The 25,778-nt window shown below is 47.2% G+C and overlaps 1 protein-coding gene across 2 annotated transcripts in view; it reads left to right on the top strand.

Moving 5' to 3' along the window:
- Positions 1-25,778, top strand: part of HTT (huntingtin) — a 1,924,961-nt gene that overhangs the window by 751,895 nt on the left and 1,147,288 nt on the right. For both annotated transcript variants that reach the window (XM_078678546.1, XM_078678545.1), the window contains one exon: positions 14,680-14,810. In XM_078678546.1, coding sequence (XP_078534672.1) covers positions 14,680-14,810 — 131 coding nt within the window. The remainder of the gene's footprint in view (positions 1-14,679; positions 14,811-25,778) is intronic.

Genomic DNA, 25,778 nt, shown 5'->3' with positions numbered 1-25,778 from the left:
TGGATGCATAACTGTTTGACTGGGCATGTCAGTGTCTGCACTGTTTTATGCCTGTATGTGTTAGTGTCTGCATTGAAAAGTCCATGGGTGAGTCAATGTGTGCATCAGTGTGTACCTGGGTATGTTATTGGATGCATTTGTGAGTACCTAGGTGTGCGAGTGTATGCATCAGTATGTGCCTTGATGTATTTGCATATGTATCAGTGTGTGTCTGAGTGTGTTACTGGATGCATTAATGTTTGGCTGGCTGTGTCAGTGTCTGCATTGTTGTATGCTTGGATATGTCAGTGTCTGCATTGGTAAGTCTCTGGGTGTGTCAGTGTATGTGTGAGTGTATGCCTGGGTGTCTTATTGTATGTATTCGTGTTTGGATGAGTGTTTCGGAGTCAGCATTGCTGGATGCCTGGGTGTGTCAGTGTCTGTATTTCTATGTCTCGGAGTGTATCAGTGTATGCATCAGTGTATGCCTGGGTGTGATATTGGATGCATTAATGTTTGGCTAGCTGTGTCAGTGTCTGCATTGCTGTATGCCTGGGTGTCAGTGTATGCAGTAGTAAGTCACTGGGTGTGCTATTTTATGTGTGAATGTATGCCTCTGTCTCTCATTGCATGTGTTATTGTTTGGATGGGTGTGTCGGTGTCTGGATTGCTTTGTGCCTGGGTGTGACAGTGTATATTGGTAAGTCTCTGGGTGTGTCTGTGTGTGTATCAGAGCGTGCCTTAGTGTGTTATTGGTTGCATTAGTTATTAGAGATATTGGTGTCTGGGTGGATGTGTAAATGGCTGTGTCAATGTCTCGTTGGGTGTTTCAGCGACTGTATAGATGTGTGTCTAGGTGTGTCAGTGACTATCAGTGTGAACCTTGTCTGTTAGTACCTCTGTCTGTTTGTAAGTTTCTGTACTGATGTATGCTTATGTGTTAGTGCCTGTAGCAATCTGTCATTGTGTGTGCAGCCTCAAAATACAAATTTATGGCACAACCCTGCAAGAACTAATGTGTCATGTACACTACTTCAATTGATGGTGCTATTGATCTGCATAAAAAGAAAAAAACCCGAAATATTTATTAGTTCTACTGTTTTCAGCTGCTTTACTCATACACCGTAAACAATGTACTTTTCAAGCACACTTCATTGAACACTGGGGGAAAATGAATGCCGCTGGAATTCAGATGGTGGGCGACCTGTAGAGGGTTGGTTCATTTTTATCATATGAGACACTAGTGGAGGAGGGCCCTTCCCTTCTGGAAAGTTTTTTGCTGCATACTTCACTTTGGGGGTGCTAGGTCAAAGCTCGGGTGACTTAACCCACAAACCACCTATTCACCTTACAATACAATACCTACATGTCCTAGACCGAGGCAAACACCTGGTAGCCTGGCTGGCTGGCTCCCTAAGATCGCATACAACATTACCTCTTATGTCACTGCTCATCAGGTGGGAGATAGATGTGGGCCAGCCATGTATAGATAAGGAATGGAATGCCATGTTGGAGAGCTTCATGAATGTCCCCCGAAAATCTAGATTCCGGCTGATTCAACTATATGTTGTACATAGAGCCTATCTTACTCCTTCTAAAATCAATAGGTATTTCCAGCATGCGGACGCCGCTTGTCCTCGCTTCCGGCTGATGATTGCCAACCTTCTTCACATGCTTTGGGCCTGCCCCTGATTACAAAACTACTGGCGGGAATTGGTAAACCGCTTGAGGCACTGGACTGACAGAACACTTGTGGTTAAACAGGAGGTATGCATTGTAGAATTATATTGAAGGGGCAAGAAATACAAAGTCACATCTAGATTCCAATATTTAGGACTACTGTTCGCCATTAAGACGAATCACTCGCAGATGGAAATCACCAGACTCCCCTCATATTACTGCCTGACTTCATTCACAAACTTTGCTCAGGCGGAAAGCACCGCTCCACATAGAGTAGACAACTTGGGGCTCCATAATAGCCTATTGGTACGTATTGGGATGCTTTAATGACCGCTCTACACACTGACCTACCTGCTGGCTCCATACCTCAAAGTATGCATCCTGGAAGAGGTGACAGTGCGGGGGAGGGGGACCATAACGCATTTCCCAACACAGCAGAACTCCTTAGGACACCACTATTAGCTGTCACCCACCCTGAATCAACACTTAAGAACACAGCGGTAGTTGAAGACATGGAAGCCGAAACCCCTCTATGTAACTGTATATGAAGCACTGAATAATGTAGTGACAGTATTTATTGATAAGACCGGTATGATTTAGTTAATTGTATCATAAGCTTATGTTTGACTTATGCTTCATTGAAGAAAATACTGTTTGGATCTATTATTGCAAGCATGTAATACATGTGTTAATTGCCAGTACTTACTGGACAACACTTGGCACTTGTACTAATATGACACTACTAAATGTTACATCATTGTGCTGTGAATAACTTCCCGTTTATTGATATCATCTTGCACAACACTGTTAACTTGATACACTGTGTTAGCAATGTATGTAATGAGATTTTCCTTCTTCAATATAATGTAAAAACAATAAAACAGGTTTAAACCATTACAAGGATTGATAAAAAAAAAAAGAAAATACAAATCTGCACACAATCTCATTGCAGTTAAGGAGCACTGTGGATTGCACAAACACAAACACAACTCAACTTATTTAACTCTTCTTAACCATTGTTAACTATTTACAAATATAGTTTTTTACACAATCACTTCAAACACATGCATGTATATCTCTACAACAGCACAACAAAAGAAAGTGATGTTTGAAAGCACTTTACTATACCTTCTGGGGAAAAGAAGGTAACAGCCAAATATGTGCAGTTTAATATTTTCCGCATACAGTTACCCAGCAGCACTGCCAAGAAGTACTCACATGGGAGAAGTTTCTATTGGAAGTACTTAAAAGCAGTTCATGAAAGGTTGTACAGCTGAATGATGCATTAGAAACTAGATACTGCAGAATATTCCACCACTAGAGCACCGTTGGGAGAATGTTCCTCAGCTGCGGTCATCAGAATGCTAGAAGCCTGTGAATATTTCAGTGAGATTACTCACTGTGCGAAATGCCACAATTGCTGCTGTAAAATTGTCTTATGTGGCTCCATTTTTCCTACAACTGTACCTGTGTGAAAGACTGAATAGGTGTGTGAGTACATGCATGAGTATCTGTATGGGTGTGTTTGTGACCCTTACATTAACTTAATAATAAATATATTCAGAATTCTGCAAGTATATTTCTTTTAACATATTACAATACAATATAAACTAAACAATTAACAAACCTAGCATAACTTAGTAAACTATTTACAAATACAGAAACACTCTAAAACATGAACTTTTACAACCGAAAGTAGCACCATAGGAAAAGAAGAGAAGATTCCTAGAAATGTACAAGAAAAAATAGATGCAGAGGTACAAGGGAGGTGTAGAAATGCTTTTGTGTATAAATGGGAGTGTAATAGTATCTGTATTATTTGCCAGGACGAAATCGATACAGTAGGCCCCAACCTATATATTTGCAGTGTTGCTGTCTATTTACTTTACCTCTGCAGCTATTGGGACAAATGAGTACTGGTCTTGTCACTATGTTGAGCTTAGGTATATATTGTGAAATGTAGGAATGCTAACTTGGTTTCTGGCCCTGAGTTGTGCAGAATAGCCATGGGATCACATACATTACTTTCTGAGAGAAGCAAACTCTAACATCAAAAGTATCATCCACTAAGCTTCTGAAAGGGCTTAAAGGTACAGTTATGTATTTTCCTTTAGATGTGAAACACTATATAGAAATGTTGGGTGTAATGACAGATTTGGAAGTGAATGGTATGTCCACGAAAAGAACATAATATGGCAGGAACTAGTGGATGTAAATACAGTGAAGAAAGCTACATTATATCTAAACACGTATACTATAAAGATGGTCATGCTCTCTAACATGGAAGTTGCATGATGAAAGAACTGCTGCCTACAAATGGAAATTTTGAAAACCTGCATAGAAGCAAATCAGAAGAAATACATCAGCATTACAGTATCCATTTACAGCGATTATGGGGATGCCATCTAACTGTATAAGATGAAACAAGCTAAAAGAACTCCAATGCATGTCTAAAGAAATGGTTTCTCAAGTTGCTTCATCGGAGTCGTCGTTGGAAAAAAAGTATAAAACTATTAGAATCACCTTCTTAAAAACAACTGTACTTTTAACAAACTTTTGAAAACTACCCGACACAATCCTTCCAGTAGTAGTCACACATTTTCTGACTAACACTGACTTTCATCCTGGAGTCTTCTGGAGTTAATTCATACTTACCGACAAGAACCTCCTTTATAGTGTGATACCCCAACCTCTTCCCCTTCTCTAGAGCCAACATGTTTTCAGTCCCATCACCACAAATATGACTTCAAGGGCATCTCTACAATCTTCCTAAGATATCCTCTGTACCACTACAGCTACGTATTGTGCCAAAAATAACCTGTCTATATGAAACCACTCCTTATAGTCAGGCGCCAGGTCTCTGAATAAATGACGTCTTTCTTCTGCACTGGGCAAAGTAGTGGTGCTCACACCCTTTCAGCTTGACTCTAACACTCAGCCAGCATGACCTTTTCTTATCTCTGCATCCAGCTGGCCTTACCTGTCCTTGAGGTACTCAGAGAACTGGATTTGGAAGGAGATAGTACTTTCTGCACCATATCCAAAGAGAAGTTTGTCTCAGGCGGACCACTCTCTCCGCTGGAGACTTTACCCACTCATTTCCCCACTCCTCTCCCTTCTTCTGAAATCCGCTACATTTTGGAGCCTTCATTCTGAGTTCAACTACAATCATGGTTCTCCCTTTTCAAGAGTGCTAAAGTAGTCCTCCTGAAACTATTCTTGAGGTGCAGATTGCATTCTGTGCATGTCCTCCTAGGCTGTAAGGGCGAGCTAGTACTCCAATTTGGACGTATAGGTGAGTAAATCAGCATGTGAATTGTTTTATGGTTGTGTGACTGAGTGTTAAGTCACTGTCTGGCTAGATGAGTGATGGGTACATAAGTGGTTTTGTGAAAGTGTAACCGGATATGTAAGTGCCTGCCTGAATGTGTGAGCGTGTGCAAATTGCATACTATTAAATTACTTACTGTAAGCAAACACCCAAATCTAGTTTCAAACACAGTTTATTCATACTTGCCTAGTAAGATTACCAAACTTTCAGTATACCAATTTCTCTTTTCCCATCTACTATAGTCTCTAGAAGGTACACATTTTCTTTCAGCTTACATACACTCACAATGTTTTAACTAACTGTTTTAACTGTAATCAAATTAATGTAAGGGAGGCTCTTATGGCCTTCCCTGCAGCCCCAGGGACCGCTACCTTTCCGGGACTAATAAGAAAGAAATCAGGGGATCCTTGCAGACCCCTGTTCCCCAGTGGACCACCACCTCCCTGGGGCTGTTTAATTTTGTAATGGGGGGGCCTCATGGACCCTAGGCGAGGAACACAAACCCCCCACAACCCCCTTGGGCAGAATGACATTCTTTTAAATGGGAAAAGCCCGTTCCGTGCTCTGGGGGCTGCCACCTCCCCGGGGCAGTCTGTAATACAAGAACAAAGGCCCAGCCCACCCCCCACATGTAGCCATAGATGGCCTTGGGGACCGCCACCTCCCCGGCCAGCTCGTGCTATGTCCCTGGGTGCCTTCGACCAGGACAGAGCTGTTTGCTTTGGCTTGGCAGGAGCTTTACTGCTCCCGCCAATTCACAGCAAATGCACTGCTTTCAGCAAGTGAGAGCTCAGAAATGCTCTTGCTTGCTGGAAGCGGAGCAGAATTGATTGCTTTCAGACACAGGGAGCTGCATGTTCAGCAGCTCTTTGTCTGAAAGCACTGACCCAGGGAACGGTCAAGGACTGCAGGGGCCTTCAGGTGCCCCCTGCCATTCCACTGGAAAGTGAGTGCCCTTGGGGCACTCACAGAAAGATAGCCAGGATATGAGGTCCCCGGGCCGAATTCGACCCTTGGATTGGAGCTGTGCAGCCCCCTCCTCCATTTGAAATAGCCTGGCACCGTGGGATAGGGTCCCCAGGGCCGAAATCGGCCAGCCCGGGTGAAATTGCTGGAGGCCCTGCCCCATTTCTTAACCACTCTGCAAAGGGGCCTCCTGGTGCACAACATGTCAGGATGAAGTCCCCTTGGCTGGTGAGGGTGTTTGTGGGCCAACAACCTCCAGTGAATCCCACACAGCGGGATTTCTGAGAGGTCATTAGAGGCCCTTTGTCAACCACTCTGTAAACGTGCCTCCTGGCACACTGCTGGTTGGGAAATGAAGTTCCCTTGGCTGGTGAGGGTCCTAGGGAGCCAAGAACCCCTCTTGTTCCCTCCAGTAAGTGCCACACAGCTGGATTGCTGAGAGGACGTTGGTGGCCCGCTCCCTTTGTCCATCACTCTGCAAACACGCCTCCTGGTGCACTGCTCGTTGGGGGATGAAGTCTCCTTAGATCAGAGCTTTCCAAACTGTGTGTCCCGACACAGTACTGTGTCGCCTACAAATGGTGGGTGTGTCGCGAGATGACACTGGTATTAAGGGCACTTAGCACATAACTGCTGCTAATTAAGAGGCATTCCTTTGAAAGAGTGTCTCGGAGTCTGCCGCAGCAACGCAGACTCCAAGACACTGCTCTATGGGGGCCGGGCAATTCACAACAAAGCCCCATTAACACGTAAATGGTCTTTTAAAGACCTGCAAAGTACTCTGGTGCAGCTGTGTGTGTGCCCTGTAAGCTGGGGTGAGACAGGCAGAGTGAGACAGGCAGAGGGTGACAGGCAGAAGGAGGGAGACTGAGGGAGATAGAGGGAGGAAGACAGAGAGAGAGGAGACAGAGAGAGGATGACCGAGAGGGAGAGAGGGAGGGAGGGAGACTGAGGGACAGAGACAAAGGGACGGAGACAGAGGGACAGAGACAGATGGAGACGGAGAGAGAGACAGACAGAGAGAGACAGGCAGACAGAGGGAGACCGACAGAGGGAGACAGACAGACAGAGGGAGGGAGACGGAGGGAGACAGACCGAGTGAGTGAGACAGAGGGAGGGCGAGGGAAAGAGACAGAGAGAGAGGGAGGGAGACAGACAGAGAGAGAGAGAGAGGGAGGGAGACAGACAGAGAGAGAGAGAGAGAGGGAGGGAGACAGAGAGAGAGAGAGAGAGAGAGAGGGAGAGAGAGAGAGAGAGGGAGAAGGAGAGTGAGAGGGAGACCGAGACAGACAGGGACAGGCAGAGACAAATAGAGGCAGAAACAGGGACAGTTGCAGACAGACTGAGACTGAGAGGGAGACAGAGGGAGGGAGACAGACAGAGACAGGGACAGACAGATAGAGGCAGAGACAGTGACAGGCAGAGACTGAGACAGACAGAGAGGGAGACGGAGAGAGAGAGAGAGAGGGAGACGGAGGGTGACAGAGGGAGGGAGACAGAGGAACAGAGACAGTGGGAGGGAGACAGAGGGACGGAAACAGAGGCGACAGAGAGCGGGAGACAGAGGGCGACAGACAGAGGGCGACAGGCAGAGGGCGACAGGCAGAGGGCGACAGGCAGAGGGCGACAGGCAGAGGGCGACAGGCAGAGGGCGACAGGCAGAGGGCGACAGGCAGAGGGCGACAGGCAGAGGGCGACAGGCAGAGGGCGCGACAGGCAGAGCGGGAGACAGGCAGAGCGGGAGACAGAGAGAGCGGGAGACAGAGAGAGCGGGAGACAGAGAGAGCGGGAGACAGAGAGAGCGGGAGACAGAGAGAGCGGGAGACAGAGAGAGTGGGAGACAGAGAGAGCGGGAGACAAAGGGAGAGACACGGAGGGAGGGAGACAGAGGGAGGGAGACAGACCGAGGGAGGGAGAACAGAGAGAGAGAGAGAGGGAGACAGACAGACCGAGAGAGACAGAGGGAGACAGACAGAGGGAGGAAGACAGAGGGAGGAAGACAGAGGGAGGAAGACAGAGGGAGGAAGACAGAGGGAGGAAGACAGAGGGAGGAAGACAGAGGGAGGAAGACAGAGGGACGGAGACAGAGGGACGGAGGCAGAGGGACGGAGGCAGAGGGACGGAGGCAGAGGGACGGAGGCAGAGGGACGGAGGCAGAGGGACGGAGGCAGAGGGACGGAGGCAGAGGGACGGAGGCAGAGGGACGGAGGCAGAGGGACGGAGGCAGAGGGACGGAGGCAGAGGGACGGAGGCAGAGGGACGGAGACAGAGAGAGGGCGACAGAGAGAGGGCAACAGAGAGAGGGAGACAGACAGACAAAGGGAGGGAGACAGACAGAGGGAGGGAGACAGACAGAGGGAGGGAGACAGACAGAGGGAGGGAGGGCGACAGAGGGATGGAGGGCGACAGAGGGATGGAGGGCGACAGAGGGATGGAGGGCGACAGAGGGATGCGACAGAGGGATGGAGGGCGACAGAGGGATTGAGGGCGACAGATAGAGGGAGACAGACAAGAGGGAGGAAGACAAAGGGAGACTTAGGGAGGCAGGGAGAGAGAGAGAGGGGGGGAGACAGAAGGACGGAGACAGGGACGGAGGCAGAGGGACGGAGGCAGAGGGACGGAGGCAGAGGGACGGAGGCAGAGGGACGGAGGCAGAGGGACGGAGGCAGAGGGACGGAGGCAGAGGGACGAGACAGAGAGAGGGCGACAGAGAGAGGGCGACAGAGAGAGGGCAACAGAGAGAGGGAGACAGACAGACAAAGGGAGGGAGACAGGGAGGGAGACAGACAGAGGGAGGGAGACAGACAGAGGGAGGGAGACAGACAGAGGGAGGGAGGGCGACAGAGGGATGGAGGGCGACAGAGGGATGGAGGGCGACAGAGGGATGCGACAGAGGGATGGAGGGCGACAGATAGAGGGAGACAGACAAGAGGGAGAAAGACAAAGGGAGACTTAGGGAGGCAGGGAGAGAGAGAGAGGGGGGGAGACAGAGGGAGGTAAACAGAGAGAGAGAGAGACAGAGGGAGAGAGAGAGAGGGAGGGAGTGAGATAGAGGGAGGGAGACAGCAATATAGGGAGGGAGACAGAGAGAGGGAGTGAGACAGAGACAGACAGGGACAGAAAGACAGATAGAGGCAGAGACAGGGACAGGCAGAGACTGAGACAGAGAGAGGGAGAGGGAGAGGGAGAGAGAGAGAGAACTAATAGTGACCTTCGGTTTGCAAACATTGGGGAGGGAGTTAGTGAGCCGGAGATGAACTAATCCAATCACTGATCCAGCCAGTCCCACTCCTTACCATGGAACAGTCCTCACCCCATTTCACAGCAGTAACAAGCCAAAGTAGTTTCTCCAAACTTGGGATGAGACAGAGGGTGACAGACCGAGAGAGAGGGAGACAGAGGGAGGGAGGCAGGGGGAGACAGTCAGGGGGAGACAGACAAAGGGAGGGAGGGAGAGAGAGGAACAGAGACGGAGGGAGGGAGACAGAGGGACGGAAACAGAGGGAGACAGAGCGGGAGACAGAGAGCGGGAGACAGAGAGCGGGAGACAGAGAGCGGGAGACAGAGAGCGGGAGACAGAGAGCGGGAGACAGAGAGCGGGAGACAGAGAGAGGGAGACAGAGAGAGGGAGACAGAGAGAGGGAGACAGAGAGAGGGAGACAGAGAGAGGGAGGCAGAGGGAGGGAGACAGAGTGAGTCAGAACCCCCTCCCCCCCGAACCCCTCTTAGGTGGTTCAGGCTCGCTACGCTATGCTCACTTGCTACACTGCCTTATTGTGTCCCAAAATGATGCATCTCCAAAAAGTGTGTCCCAAACATGAAAAGTTTGGAAAGCTGTGCCTTAGATGGTGAGGGTCCTTGGGGGCCAAGAACTCCTCCTGTTACTTCCAGCAGGTTTCCAGCAGGTGGTCCGCCTCCTTTCTCCACCATTCCGCAAACGCGCCTTCGTTGTTTAAAAATCATAGAAATCCACTTTAAAAAACTAAAGGTTACAGGGGCGTTTAAGTTAGAAAATGAAATTTAGGAAAACCTTACAAATTCAGCAGTTATTGTTACCGGAGCTAACTATAACTTACGCTGGCACAATGCTCTGCTTATGACCTCACAAATTACATCGCTCATGACATGATCAGGGACATCACTAATGATAGCTCAAATTACATCACTGACGACATCATCAACAGAACCACTCACACCCTCATACAGCCTCTCATTCAGCCATTTACAGACCCATACAAGTACTTACAGAGCTACTTACTCCTTCATAGGGCCACTCACTCACTCACTCACACAACCACACACTCACCCATACAGCTACTCACATACTCAGTCTTGGCTGTTGTTAGGGGTTAGCCCTAACCTAAATGGGAAACATATTGCATGTTTACTGTATGAGGTCTATCTCTTAATAGTAGATAGGCCTGCTAAGAAAGTTAAATGCGTCTAATGAATATTGCACTAAAAAAATACTGTAAGTAAATATGGAAAAGACAAAGGTACTGAGCTTTCGTAAAAGAACAATAAAGTTTAAGTGGGTCTTGGTTCCCACTAAGCTGAAAAAGGTAAATGAATACAAGTACTTGGGGATGTGGTTTGAGAACATTTTGAAGTGTCATACTCACTTAGATGCACTAAGAGTAAGGGCTCTTGCTTCAGTCAGTGGATTGAAAAAATTAACAGACTAAGGAGATATGTCTGACAGACCGGTTTTAAAAGCTTACGCAGCCATGTTAGCACCACAGTTTCAACATGGTGCAGAATTGCTATATTTGAGTGGTAAAAATAGGTGGGAGGTCGAAGAAGGGAAATGTTTGAAAAATCTATTATTATTGCACACGTTTTTCAATGGTTCAGGCAGTAAGGCTGGAAACCGTAATGATTTCATGGGATATAATGGCATGTATGGCTCTATTAAGATTCTGGCAACGCCGCATTTGGATCAGCAGAAATTTTCAAGAAATATGGAATTTGAACTATGGGCGCGCTATGACTTGGCTCGAAGGCAAGGTGGAATTATGGGCGAGGCTGCCCCTATCCCTTACTGGACGGATCGCCTTGGTCAAAATGATCATATTACCTAAATTTTTGTACCTATTTGTTAATGTCCTGATCCCACTGACGTCCCATTTTTTTGCTACGCTAAAATCGCAACTCACCTCATTGGTGTGGGCGGGGGGACACACCAGAGCATCCTGGGATGTGCTGTCGCTGCCTTTGAAACAGGGCGGATTGGGGGCCCCAGACATGCGCCTATACGCACTATGCGATCAGGCTCAATCTTCACACTTCTGGGTGCACCCCACCCCATTCCATCCACATGTAGCCGTAGAACACGACAGTATGGCACCAATATGACGGATAATCATTAGTAAATAGGAATCCACATAAGGGAGAGAGATATATGTTTTTATGCTTTCACATGTCCTGGTTGCAAGCTAGGGTATCTGCTCTGTAAAGGTTTACCTACTAATGGTATTTGCTGGATGTGGTTCGCTATCATCTGGAGCAACATTAGAGTCTTGACATTTTCAGTGGAGCACTCACTTTCAGTATTTATTTATTTATTTTTTGCATTTATACAGCGCTCTGTTACCCGCAGGTGTCCTGGCGCTCGATGAATACTCCTAACGGATCAGGCCAGAATCAGGTTATTGAGTAAAAAGCCAGGTTTTAAGGCCTCTTCTAAAGGTCATCAGGTCTGTCAAATTCCTCGGGGCAACAGGCAAGGCATTCCAGGCCTTTGTTGCCTCCAGAACAAAGCTCCTGCCTTCCCACCATGCCTTCTTTATACGTGGAACTTTGACCAAACGCTGCCCAGCTGACCTTAGGTGTCTGGATGGATGATACCATTGAAAGTACTGCTTAAGGCAAGCCGGCCCCTGGCCTTGCAGGGCCTTAAAAACCAGACATAAGGCTTTAAAAAAGATCCGCTTCTGTCCTGGCAGCCAATGTAATTTGATAATTTCAGCGGAGATGGAAGCCTACATTGGTATGCCCATCAACAGTCTAGCTGCTGCATTTTGCAACACCTGCATTTTATTAAGAAGCCCCTGTTGGGCATTCAAAAGCAGGCTGTTGCAATAGTCTAGGCGTGACAACACTAATGCCGTAATGACTGTTTTTTTTTTACTGCTCTCAGGCAGGAAAGGGAGGATCTTCCGTACCATTTTAAGTGTAAAAAATACTGATGATGCTATGGCATTGACCTGGGGCCTAAAGGTGAGCTGCTCATCGATAAGGCCCCCCAGGTTCTTCACTTTCGCAACTGGAATAGGCGAGGAGCCCATCTCCTCCGGCCACCAGCGAGGACTCCAGAAGTCCTCCTTTGCCCCAAATATAATGACCTCAGTTTTAGCTGTGTTTAATTTGAGGCAATTGTCAGCCACCCACCTGCACACTGCCAGCATACATTCCTGGAATTGCATAGCAATTCCTTCTTCCTTCCCTGGTAACAGTGACACCACAATTTGTGTGTCATCTGCATAAGATGTTAGATCAAAGCCAAAGGACCTGACAATCGGGGCCAGCGAGGTGACATAAACATTAAACAGTGTGGGGCTAAGGGAAGAGCCCTGGGGAACCCCGCAGGGCAGCATATAAGGTTCTGATGTGTAATCACCCATTGTCACACACTGGTCTCTGTTGGTTAGGAAAGCTTTCAAGATGTCCCAAGCTTTCCCTTGCACCCCACAGGCCCTCAACCGGTCCATCAAGATCCCATGATGTACCGTATCAAAGGCCGCAGATAGGTTCTATAGGACCAGTGCCGCTCTGCCTCCGAGATCCAACACTTCTCGGATTTCCTCCGTAGCTTTAATCAGGGCGGACTCTGTACTGTGCCCAGCTCTAAATCTGTGCTGGGAGAGATCTAGGGCTAGGGTGGCACCTAATAAGGCAGTAAGTTGAAAGTTCATAATTTTTTCAACTAGTTTGGCAGGTAGCGGCAGCCTAGAAATGGGACGATAGTTAATAAGGTCCATTATATCCGCTTTTCCTTTTTTCAATAGGGGAAGGACGGAGGCATGTTTCCAACAAGAAGGAAATAGTCCGGTCACAAACATGTTGTTGAAAATGGCCGTTAGAACCGTGGCAATTGGTGCATGTGCCATTTTGGCCACCGTTGCCGGGCACGGGTCACAAGGTGAACCCTTTCTCACCATATGAAGCAGTTGAGTTGTCTCCTCCGCCGTCACCGGAGCACCGGAGTATTGATGAGAATAAAGTTTCGAATCTTTTTTACGCAAAAACTTGTTTGTATGAGTACATTTCTAATTTCATGGTTTATTGCCCAATTGAAAAAAAAATGTATACCTCAGAGCTGTCTTTATGTTCATGAATTTACAAGGGCTTACAGCCCATCCATTAATTACCATTGGTTAACCTTTATTATCTCTCTCATTTGCATGCTTATTATTCGTTGGCATCCCTTGTCCCAGCTTTTCCATTTTGTGTTTATTCCTCTCTTGGAATCTAGCCCCTTTGCCATCTTTTGGATTTAGTGACTTCTGTTCTTCCACTGCTCACTTGCAGGGAACTACTTTGTTCTTTTTGCTTAAGCACTCCATGAGGGTACATGTGTTTTCCAGCTCTCTACCTGTGTTCTTCTTCACCGGCCCAAATCTCGCCTATGAACTCCCTGTTTGTCTTTTTCATGTTTCTGTCTCCCTCGTGTTTCAAGCTCTCTTATGTTTCAAGCTCTCTCTTGTGTACTTCTTCCCCTACCATCCTTGTTGATTTTTGGCTTATGTGCTTTTTTCTCGCTACTGTACTACTCTGCCTCGTGTGCTGATTTTGCCCACCTCAATCAACTCCCCGTTGTTGTCCCCCTTCACACCTCCCTTTCCCACCATCTTTTACTTTTTTAATTTGGGGGGAGGGGGAAGTAGAAAGGAGGAAATCTGGTGACAAATTGATTCCAGCTCCTCTATTATAAAACGCTTTCGCACTAATATTTTTACATTTTTATTTATTTACAGAACCTTCTTGGACTGGTGAAACAAAAAGCGCATTGACGCAGGCATTTCATTTTGTAGGTGCACATGCTTAATGACACGTTTGCACACATATCATCATGCATGCGTGTGCCTAGAAAATGGCGTGTAGCATCATTGAGCCTTTTTATTTAGTTATTTTTTTTATGTGTTTATTTTATACTTTTGCCCATGCTGCAGAGCATCTTGCCAATGCTGTACAGCATCTCCAAAAGGCCTAGGCAAAGCAGTAGGTCCCAAAGGCGAGACGTATTGGGTTTGCAATTGCTTGTTTTTCTAAAACAGTTTACGTCTAGTTTCATGCTTCGTAGTCATGACTCTCCTAATAGCATGTGTGTGATGGTCCTACTGAACCAGAATGCTTTGAAATGTGTGTTCTTAACAAATAAGCCAAAACATAACAAATCTTTGATGTAACTGCTTAAGTCGCTTTTTACAACTTAGAAACTACAGCAGTTGGAAGTAATTTACTGATATGAAAACCAGATTTTTATCTAACAACACAAGGTTATTATCTAACAAAATGTAACTTTCTACTGTTGACCAAGGTAATTTATAAATTATAATCAGGGCATAGGGGTCAGAAATCATCATTCTAATTTCCTATCCATTCTTTGATAGCCATCTTAGATTAACAGTAATTCGTCATTATTTACTATATTTTGCACTGTATTTCATCCAGAAGAGATCATTTTTTAATGTAGTTCACAATCACTTTTGTTTTTTTACAAGCTGCAAGGCAAACTGATACGTCAGCACCTCCAACAACAAGCAAATTGTCCTCTGCTGTAGGCAATTTCTACCATCTCCCTTCATATCTGAAACTCTATGATGTGTTGAAAGCAACGTATGCCAACTATAAGGTACTCTGATAGAGATATTTCACTAAAATAACTGTGGTGACTGGCATTGTGTTTTATGCTAGCATTGTGGGGTTCGAATTCGGTGTTACCTTGAGTGATAATGGTTAGTTGAATGGTTAATGCATTTTTAGAGAGAGGCTGAGTTTTCGATATAGTACAAGAGGTTAATAAAGGATAGGGAATCTTTTTAGCACATAATTATAGTCAAATGTTGACTTTTTTTGTTTGTCATTAGCCTTGGGTTTAATGGGAAAATAAATTATGAACATGTGCCAGAGCAAATTCAAATAATGCACTCAGTATTTACACACAAGTAATATACCAATATTGCAAATACATTTTGCAGCAAGTCATACCTTGGAACACATTTCTTCAAGCATGAAAAGTTTAAATCTGCAAAAAGTTAAGAGATGTAGGGATTGTTGTAAGAATGGGTGTAGACTCTTTTAGAGATAACATAGCAGACTGTGAATGCAACTGTGCTGGTTTTCTGCTCAGTCATGAAGTCAATAATGAATTGAATTCAGGTCAAAGGAGCGATCGGTATTGGTAAGCTGGGGTGTTTTAACTGCCTGAGTGGAAGTTCAAAATGTGATGATACTTGTATTAGACTTGCCAATAGTGTTAATTGCTAGATTTCAACTCTTTAAAAGTTTGTTCTTAGACCATTGTCTGCTACCTTCCTTAGCAGGGTCCATATGTGGTTTAGAAAGCTAACAGCCAATATACGAGTTAAGCTGATAAAGATTCGATATATGCAAAACTGTGTTTTTTTAGTATAAGTATATTCAAACTTGCCGCATGTAATGCTGTTGATCACATGCAGCGCACGCTCTAGCCAGCTAGTGTTGGGCGCAGATACTGCAAGTTTCTTTTTTGTTCGAAGAAGAAAATGTTTTGAGATGACTCTTGATACTGCCCTTGAACCCGCAGTGCACCCAGACATAGACTCCACTTTAGAGGCCTTCGGATTTGGACGTATATTCGAATGCCCCAGGACTGTCGGTTTACAGAAGCTAAGAAACTGAAGCGCTTCGACATCAACATAAAGGACAGATAACTACCACAGGCAAGCTATTCATGCTTCCTCTGACCACTTCAGCAGATCCTGTGCAACCGCCATCCCTTTCACAGCCGAATTGCATCAAAAAGTCTGTGGCTAGATCATATGAGAATGACTGGTGTGGTTAAAGTTATGGATGACATGGTATTCAGATTTTGCCCAGCAGCAATAGTAAGTTCCTTCTGTGACATTTGTCTCCTGAGAGACCAAGACAAGTTTGCCTATTTGACTTGTAAAGCTGTTTGGTGCAAAAAGTATTGAAGGAATCAAAGGTGGGGACATTATTGGATGTAGTGCTGCGGATCTCCTGAGCCACTGTCCGGACAGGGCCTTGAGGAAGTTGCATGGACTTACCCAGACGGCAAAAGGGTGCCTTTGTTAGTAATTGGATCCATGGGGAATGGAATCTGCAAAACGTGTCTTCTTACGTCTCCGACTTCAGAGAACAATGTTCTCCCCAGGCCTTCCAGGAAACCCACATCTAGAACAAGAATTATACGTAGGGTTTCACATACTCCAACCCAAGGGGATCTTCTTTCTGTGGTTCAACCTCAAAGCCTCCACTCCAGTGCAAGGAACAGCACCTAAAGAGCCATGACTTAAGCCCTGAACTGCCTCCAAAAAGGCCCTGACAGCACTCCCGCTGTTCCAAAGATACCTGGTCTCTGAAAGGCAACTTCGGCACCGGAAACGCCGAGTCTATATGCCAAGATACTTAGCCTCCGCAGGAGTTTGCTCAGCTCATCTCAAACCAAGATCACCTTCTAAGCTACCCTTAAATCCTGCATCGAGCTTGACTGACTTCCATCCTACTTGTACTGAAGACTAAGGGGATCAACTTGATGTATGGCAAAGTAGGATTTATATTAATCTTGCCCTGGTCACATCCTGGAATATACTCTTTCATCATATTAGCCCTATGCCAAAAAACACCATGCTACCTTTGTGAAGACAATTTTAGAGGAACTCTGGTCGTCCAGTTTTAAAGAAGAAGCCTAGAAAACCCACCCCAGCATCCATCATCATTACCTGCATCTTCCCAATCCCCATTTCAGATGTATCCATGCAAATTGAAATGAGAAGTCCCCTGAAGAATAATCATACCTTCTGATGATCCTGTGCCTACGAATGACGGGGACAACCTTTGGTACGTTCATAACACACACTCTCCGTATAATCCATCCTTGGATCTATATCGCCAACCCTATCCGACGACACAATTGCTTATATCAGAAGGTCATCCAACAAAGACCATCATGAAGTTAAACTTTATGTAGAGGAAGAGTATTGCTTCACTAAACCCTCTTAGATACCAAGCTGTCTGTGAATTTCCTGGCCATGCATAAAAGCATGTTGAATTGTTTAGCAGAAAACGTCCAAGACCCGGTTAAAACATGCTGTGGGCCCAGGGTAGAGAATAAAAGGCAGCCCTGCAAGAATTCTTTGTTTGTGAGTATGTCCTACCTGACACCCTTGTCATACACTTGGCGTTGAGAGCAAGAAAATTGATGCAGCAGGTGGCAGTGAAAGCTGCTACATAACGGCGTATCGCCAGCTCTCCATATTTGACACCAGTAGGAGAAGAAAGAGGAACGCATCAAGCACCTTCAAGAGGGACAAAAGAAATTGCCCAGGAGGGAAAGACAATTTCACACTTGATCGTGCAGATATAGCCTCATGAGAGACAATTACCTGTGTCCTACTCTGCCGCTTGGCTATGAATGTCTGCCTTTCTAGCTAGAAGTTCAGCAGGACCTCATTGGCTGCTTTTTGATGGAGAACAACACTTCAACTCACAGGTGGATTCCATGCTGAGAAAGATTAAAAAGGACACGAACCACAAAAGGCATGGGGGGTAATACAAAACCAGTCCTAGAGGTTTGGCTTTCACTGATAGAGAACACTGACAGCAGAGAAAATGGTAGTTACCGCCCAAAGACTGGGATAACTGGCACCGCACTCCTTTCTTTTTTTTTTTATATTTCTTTTTATTAAAGAGAAAAACATAAAAGCAAGGATCAACATCAGGTGCCATACATCAGGAAACGACAGGATACTATACGAACATATAATGCAGGATAAACGGATGATCACCAAGACTAGAACTGCCATGAATTTCAAAAAGTGTGCGACTGTGTAATATACAAACATTCTCCAAAGCCCAATTCAACCAATAAAGCCCACTAACTCCACCCCCCAAGAAAAACAGGATTATCGTAGGGAGATATTTCGAGTGGGGGGAGATATGAAGTGCAGCAATTCAACGGAACTCGGCAACGACTGAAACCAAATCGCAACAATATAAAACTCAACTCAGTGCTAGAGGCAGTTCAATCAGTACGGTACTCAGAACCCGTCTACCCACAATACAGAAGTATTTTTCGGTAAGGCACCCAACTTCAGGATTCTGATAGGATTTTGAGAACATACAAAAACACACACAATACAAAAACCCCTTCCCCCCACCCTGCACCCCTGCATGTAGCTTTCGCCTATTCCCAACCAGCAGTGTGCCTGTCGCCCCATCTAAACTAAGTTACTTAACGTAAAAAATGGAGGAGGATCGTCTTCATATGGGCCCCCTGTCCCCCCTCCCCCCACCAGAGCCGAGCAACCCGTATAACGGTCCCTTCATTTTACGAACAGATTGTACACATCAACACAGGGGAAGCTCAAAAACACCGCCCACCCTCCCGTAGGCACAACAGTAGCAAATCCCACTTTCACCGGCGCCACAATCCAGAGTCCAGTCCATCAGTTTCAGCCTTGGCCCTTACGATCAGTCGTGCGAAACCCTTCGGTCGAACAGCCGCCCCTGCAGGAGAGTCAAAGTGTGTATAGAGTTCCACAAAGTACCTCCAGAGACGAATCAAAGATGTTAAGTCAATAAGAACCCCATCTCCAGTAAGGACACCCCTCACCGACCTCAACTCCAAACGTTGTTTCCATCGCAATCGTGATAAAACTGCCGGTGGGGAGAGACACTGTCTCAAGCCCAAGATTATCCCAGACAGGGGTTTCCGGGAAGGAAGCACCGATCGATCTGTCCACAATAGAAGGTTATGATAGGTACACCGATCCAGTCTAAGCACCAAGTTCGCAGTTCTTGGCAGCCACACTGCATAGTGGCTGCGACACCTCTCGCTGCACGGGACCTTCCTCCTTCGATAACATGGCCAGTGCGGGTGGTACAGCACGCATTAGTTCTTTCAGTGGAGCAGAGTCCGATCCAACTCGCCCTGTCTCAGAAGAGACAGCAGTCATTTTGTGCACGAGGGCCTCCACATACGATTGAAGTGCCCCGATGGCCGCCATTACAGTTCCCAGCGATGGTTCACATTTGGCCCGTCCCATCTCTCCTCGCTCGGTGTCGACCATTTTTACTTCCCCTAGAGAGCCTGGTCTCTCCAGGGGCTCAGGCACGAGCGGTACGGACGTCCGTGGAGGGCGACTGATCATGTGTCACTGCAGCTATCTGCTCTCCGCTATCGCGAGCGAAGACCCCAACCCAGCGAACACCGGAGGGGGACAGACAGCGCCCATAGATTCAGTCGTGCCTCATCGCCACTCCTTCGATGTTACAAGCTTAGGGGACCGCCGTCCAAATCGGGCAAAAACCAACCTCCACAGCGGTGGACCGGACCCTATCGAACTCTCACGGGCTATGTTGTTCAATTCGAACCCGGCTAAGCCCGCACTCGAGGCCCCGGTTCCCAAGCTGAGTAAGGCCTCAAACTTAAGTGCGACGTAACTCCGTCTACCAAGACGGTAAAGTTTCCGGGACTGCACCGTCAGACAGCTCTCTGGTTCATCCACAGGGAGGGAGGGCGCAAACACAGGATTTAGTACAGGATCATCTGGCAGGAGACGGAGGTCTCCGGAGTCGGAAGCCTGAGCAGCCATCTTGGTTCCTGGCGTAGCTCCTCCGCAGTCCTTACATGAAATACAGATCACCATAACATATTCCTATATGTGGATGCTCCAGAAATAGCCAGGGAAAGACCTTAGGTGCCTAGAAAACTGGTTTCTGAGTCTCACAACAATGACCTTCTGTACATTAGCCCCAGACCACATAACTCCTGTTGGAGGGTGCACTAGGTTATATCTTCCCCTGTATAAAGGTGTTTGTTTGGCCCAGTGGGTGCATTTCTTAGTCTCCTATAGGTGCTACCTGCAATTCCATACCACACCACCAACTTAGCCCCATTCCTTCACAGTATCAGTCAAGACTACTAGTGGCTGATGCTAAAGGAAATCCAGTTGTTTGTCTAAAAGCTGAGCTATTTAACTAGTGGCTCAACAACAGCGTTGAAATATCATCTGTTCTGATGGACATCTGCCTGTGAATTCCTCACCTTTTGAATTACCCCTTGCGCCCCCATTCTACAGAAATGTTTTCCTGGCTCTCCCACGTCGACAAAGATGTCATAATGGCACGGCACAGCTCGCGACTCTGTATGATGTCACAGGAGCCATAGGAAGACCTCGTCGGAGTGCTGACGTCAGTTTCCTTTTTTCCGCACCATCGACGTGCAACGTTTTTTCTGTGACTCTCCATTTTCTTCATGTATACTTTGTTTCGACTGTTTCCCTTGGAGTAGCAGTACTATGGCTACAACAAAGAGATCAGGATTCAAGCCTTGCAGGGAATGTGGGGAACATATATCCATCATGGACCCCCTAGACGATTGTCTCCGGTGTTTGTCCTCAGATCACGTCGTCGGAGAGTGTTCGTCTTTTCGAAAGATGAATCCGAAGGCGCTGAAGGAGCGAGAGGCGAAGCTCTTCATGGCATGGGCAAAAGCGCCGACATAGGTCTCATTGTCGTCGATCTTCGAAGGGCAAGGCTTCAAGGTCGGCTTCTCCTGTTCAGCTGCGTCGCTCTAAAGATTTCATCGTGCCTTCGCCCTCTCCTTCTCCGCAGGCATCTCCAGCTTACTCTACGATGCCAAGAGGTTCTCCGGCGCCCTGGTATAAATCAGCTCCGATATACTCTTCTCCGGTTCCTGTGGCGTTGCCTGTGCTGGATCCAGTGTCCCCGGTGCCGCAGCCTCAGCCTGCTGCACGACCTCAGTCTGATCCGGAATCTGGGGCTTCAAATCCGTATCCACCTTTTCTGGGTCCAGGAGCGGATCCCACACATTTCCTGAATGAGCTGTTTGGCGTTTTTGTCAAAACAGCTTACCTCACTGGCGCACCTTCGGGGCCCGTGAGTCTGCTTGCTTTTAATTTGGGCGTTCCCCCAACAATATGCCTAGGCGCCGTTCGTGCCTTTCATGCCAGTGGCTCCATCTTGACAGTTCCCTTTGCCAAGGGTTTTGACGCCGATTCCTCAGTCACCGGTTCCGTTGGGTCGGCACCTTCCCGTATTCGCCTGGCGACGTTGCTTTTTTCTGATGGGCCTCCATCGAACTCTGAATTCGCCACACCTGGCGCCGCCGACACCGATACCAAGGATGTGCTCCAGAAGGGAGGCCCAAAGGCTGTTGGAGGAAGAAGAGTACCAGCAGGATCAGGCTAAAGAAGGGGAAATCATCGACTCAGTGGATGACTTTGAGGGCCTTCAGGAGGCCAGTGTTTGGACACTTCCCTTGACCGGGAAATTTCTTCTCCAAAAGATTTGCCTTCACAGGATGTTTCTCCTTATCATTCAGTAATAAGAAAGGAAGCTGATCTGTTGGACTTGCAATTGCCTACAGCTGAAGTCAAGTCAAATTTATTGACCGAGGTGTTGCATTCTCTGTCTTCTATGGTCAAGCCATTGTTGCCTTTTAACGAGACGTTGACTTATCCAATTATGGAGGTGTGGCAGAATCCCTTATCTGCCCCTGCAGTATCGAGGACAGTGGCGAGGTGGTATAAAGCTGCTCCTGGTGATCTGGCCTTTTTGACTTCTCACCCTTTGCTGGAGAGCCTGGTCGTTCAGGCTTCTTGTTTGAGAAAGCAGTCGGCTGGTTCTTTCCCCACCACTCCGGGGATAGAGATTCAAAAAAGTTGGAGCAATCGACCAAAAAGGGTTTCTAGTCTGCGGGCATGGCCGTAAAATCTACGAACGCCAAGTGCCTGTTGGGGAGATATGTTCATGCCTTAATGGATTCGGCTAAACAGGTAGCTCCTAAATTGCTGGAGGATTATTGTGGTCATTTCTTGGAGGTGTTGGCAGTTACGAAAGCAGCGGCCCGTCAAGTGATCCAATCTGGTTTAGATACTGCAGACTCTGTTGCCAGAGCGATGGGCTCCTCTGTGGCCACTAGAAGGCATGCTTTCCCAAGTCTTCAGGGTTCTCTACCGATGATGTAAGGCCACTCTTCTTGATTTGCCTTTTCATTGATCCAGGCTTTTTGAAATACAGGCGGATTCAGCTTTTCAACGTTTCAAGGACAGTAGGGCTACTGTGAGATCCTTGGGGTTACAATCTCAGCCTAGAGGTTCTGGTTTCAGGAGGATTTGAGTTTTTGGAAAAGGGGCTTCCTTTCGGGGTCGTCAACAGCCTCAGCAGCAAACCCCTTTGTACAAGTCGTACAGAGGGAAGGGTAGAGGCCGTCTACGGGGAGCCTCCTGAAAACAGTCTTCCTTCTCCTCTTCTTCCCCTGCCCCCACCACTGGTAATACAGGAGAGCAGCTCTATATCCCCCATCTTATAGCATGTTGGTCCCGTTGGAGGCTGGATGTCCCATTTTCTACAAAATTGGAAATCTGTTACATCAGATCTTTGGGTTTTGAATCTTGTAGAAAATAGGTACGCCCTCCCCTTCCTGGATTTTCCACCGCCTTACCCTCCTCATCAAGGCTGGTGTTCGGAGAAACATCTGCTGCTCCTGCAGTAGGAGGTTCTGGCTTTGTTACAGAAAGGTGCAATAGAGGTGGTTCCAGAGCAGGAGCGGGGTCAGGGTTGCTACTCCTGGTATTTCCTGATCCCCAAGAAGGACGGTCATTTGAGGCCAATCATGGACCTCAGGATTTTGAACTTTTATCTCATACAGGAAAAGTTCAAGGTTCTTCTGGCACTGCAACAGGAAGACTGGATGGTGTCGATCGATTTGCAGGATGCATATTTTCATCGTACCTGAAGTCGCATCGGAAGTATCTTTGGTTTACAGTGGAATCACAACACTATCAGTTTGCGGTCCTTCCTTTTGGGCTTACGTCGGCAGCACGGGTGTTCACGAAGGTGATGGCGGTGGTTGCAGCCCATCTCAGAAGGTCAGGGATTCCAGTTTTCCCCAATCTAGACGACTGGCTGCTAAAAGCAAAGTCGCAAGAGATGGTGCTGCATCATTTGCAAGTAACATCATACCTGTTTCCGCTTGGGTTTCACGATGAATGTACCCAAATCTCACCTGGTGCCTTCTCAGCACATCCTGTTTATAGCAGCAGTACTGGACACTACTGGGTGTCGAGCTTTTCCGCCTCCACACAGGATTCTCAACATTCAGGGAATGATTCCTTTGTTTCACGATGGAGCGGTTGTTTCAGTCCTGAAGGTCCTACGCCTGCTAGGTCTGTTTGCTTGCTGCATACTGTTGGTCAACCATGCACGCTGGCACATGAGGGCACTTCAGTGGTGCCTCCGCAGGCAGTGGTTTCAACACAACAGAGATCTCGGGGAGAAGATCAGAATCTCCAGAGACACCTCTGGGGAGCTGACTTGGTGGAGTGTGTTGGACAACCTGTCTCAAGGGAGGTCTTTTCAGCTTCCTCCACTGGTGGCCACAGTGATCACGGATGCCTCCACCCTAAGGTGAGCTGCTCATCTGGGGGATCTGGAGGTCAAAGGCCTTTGTCTCCAGAGGAAAAGTTGCTTCACATCAACCTTCTGGAATTGCAGGCAATAAGTTTGGCTCTCAAGGCATTCGTTCCCTCCTTTAGCGGTCAGTCGGTTCAGGTCCTATCGGACTACACTGCTTGCGATGTGATATATCAACAAATAGGGAGGGGTAGGGTTGTATCTTCTCTGCAGAGAGGCTCTGCGGCTCTGGTCCTGGGTTCAGTGTCACCAGATTTGCGTAGTTGCAAATCATCTGGCCGGAGAGTTGAACGTGTGTGCGGACAGTCTCAGTCGGCAGTACTCCGCCGACAACGAGTGGAGGCTTCACCCGGAGGTGATTGGCCGCGTCTTCAGGTTCTGGGGATCTCCTCAGGTGAACCTATTTGCCACTCGCGAGAACGTGCACTGCCTGTTATTCTGCAGTCTTCAGTATCCAATGCAGGGAGCATTGGGGGACATATTCCAACTCTATTGGAGCTTGCAATTCCTTTATGCGTTTCCTCCCATTCCCTTGATTCCTCGGGTTCTTAGATAGATTGGCCTGGACTGGGCCCAAGTCATATTGATCGCCCGGACTGGCCAAGAAGAGTGTTGTACACAGATCTTCTTAACCTCTCATCGCACCCGCCACTCCATCTCCTTCTCTGGGCAGACCTCATATCGCAGTCACAGGGACGAGTTCTGCAACCCCACCTCCAGAGCCTGAACCTTTATGCCTGGAGATGAAAGGGGCAATCTGGGTTCTTTCTCTCTCCCACCTGATGTGGTGGATGTTATTTTATCGTCCTGGCGACACTCCACTAAGTCTGTCTATTCTTTTAGATGGGCCAGGTTTGTGAAGTGGTGTGGAGAGAGGCCCATATATCGGATGTACTTAGTTTTTCACTTTCTTTGCCCAAGCAAGGTTGTGCTGTGGCGACGGTTAAGGGTTACTTGTCGGTCTTGTAGGCTTTCCTTTGTTTGCCAGACCAGCGTCTTAGTCTCCCATTGTAATGAGGTTCATTAAGGGCCTCACCAATCGGTTTCCTCCCACTCCCTTCATAATGCCTCACTGGGATTTGAATGTACTTCTTACGCTTGTGTTGGGGTCTCCTTTTGAGTCCATTTATAGATGCCCTTTGAATCTGATTTCTTTTAAGACTATTCCTCTGGTGGCTATTACCTCGACCAGGTGGGAAAGTGAGCTGCAGGCTCTTAGTTCTTAGCCTCCTTTCACTACCATTCATGCAGATAAGATGGTTCTTAGGACCAGGGCTGCTTTCCTGCCTAAGGTGGTTTCTGCTTTCCACCTGTGACAGTCTATTACATTGCCTACCTTCTATCCTCCCCCTCAGCTCATATCTGGACAGAACAAAAGACTCAAGGTTGGACGACCAGCTTTTTGTTGGCTTTGTGAGGAATATGAAGGGTAAAGCCATCCACAAGAGAATGCTATCCAGGTGGATCATCTTGTGTATCAAGATATGCTATGCCCTGGCCAAGAAGGAGCTTCCTGAAGGTATCAGAGCTCATTCTACTAGAGCTAAGCCTTCCACATCTGCTTTGACTAGAGGTGTTCCTGTATTGTACATTTGTAAGGCCGCAACATGGGCCTCCCTCCACATTTTCACAAAGCATTATTGCTTGGATTCTGAGGTGAGGAGGGATGGCCATTTTGCTCGTTCTGTGCTGCAGGACTTTTTGGTATGAGTAGGTGGACACCCTTCAATGAGAGCAGGACTGCTGTGGGATTCAATTCAAAAGGTGAGAAATCCACAGCCATATGTATCCGTCAGAAGAACAAGTTAATTGCCTTCGGTAACGCTTTTTCTGGTGGATACAGTATCGGCGTGTGAATTCCTCACTGACCCACCCTCCACCCCTTTGCCCACCTTTGTGTACCGAAAGAATGGTCATTGTTTGAAACAACGTCTTTTGCTTTCCATACTGTTTTTAGGAAATGCTTTCTGTTTTTAGCTTTTCCTCTTTGACTTTGGCTATGGGTTTATTTGTGTATATATTGTATACTCTAATTATGTTGTCGGTCCACCGGTTCCCCACCGAAGGCCTAGGAAAAATGGGTGGAACTGACGTCAGCATGCCGACGAGGTCTTCTTATGGCTCTAGTGACGTCATACGGAGTTGCGAGTGGAGCTGT

Source organism: Lissotriton helveticus, chromosome 2_2 (genome assembly GCF_964261635.1).
Source record: "Lissotriton helveticus chromosome 2_2, aLisHel1.1, whole genome shotgun sequence".
NCBI lineage: Eukaryota > Metazoa > Chordata > Amphibia > Caudata > Salamandridae > Lissotriton > Lissotriton helveticus.
The sequence above is the reverse complement of the archived record's forward strand: the minus strand, read 5'-3'. Positions and strand labels throughout refer to the sequence as shown.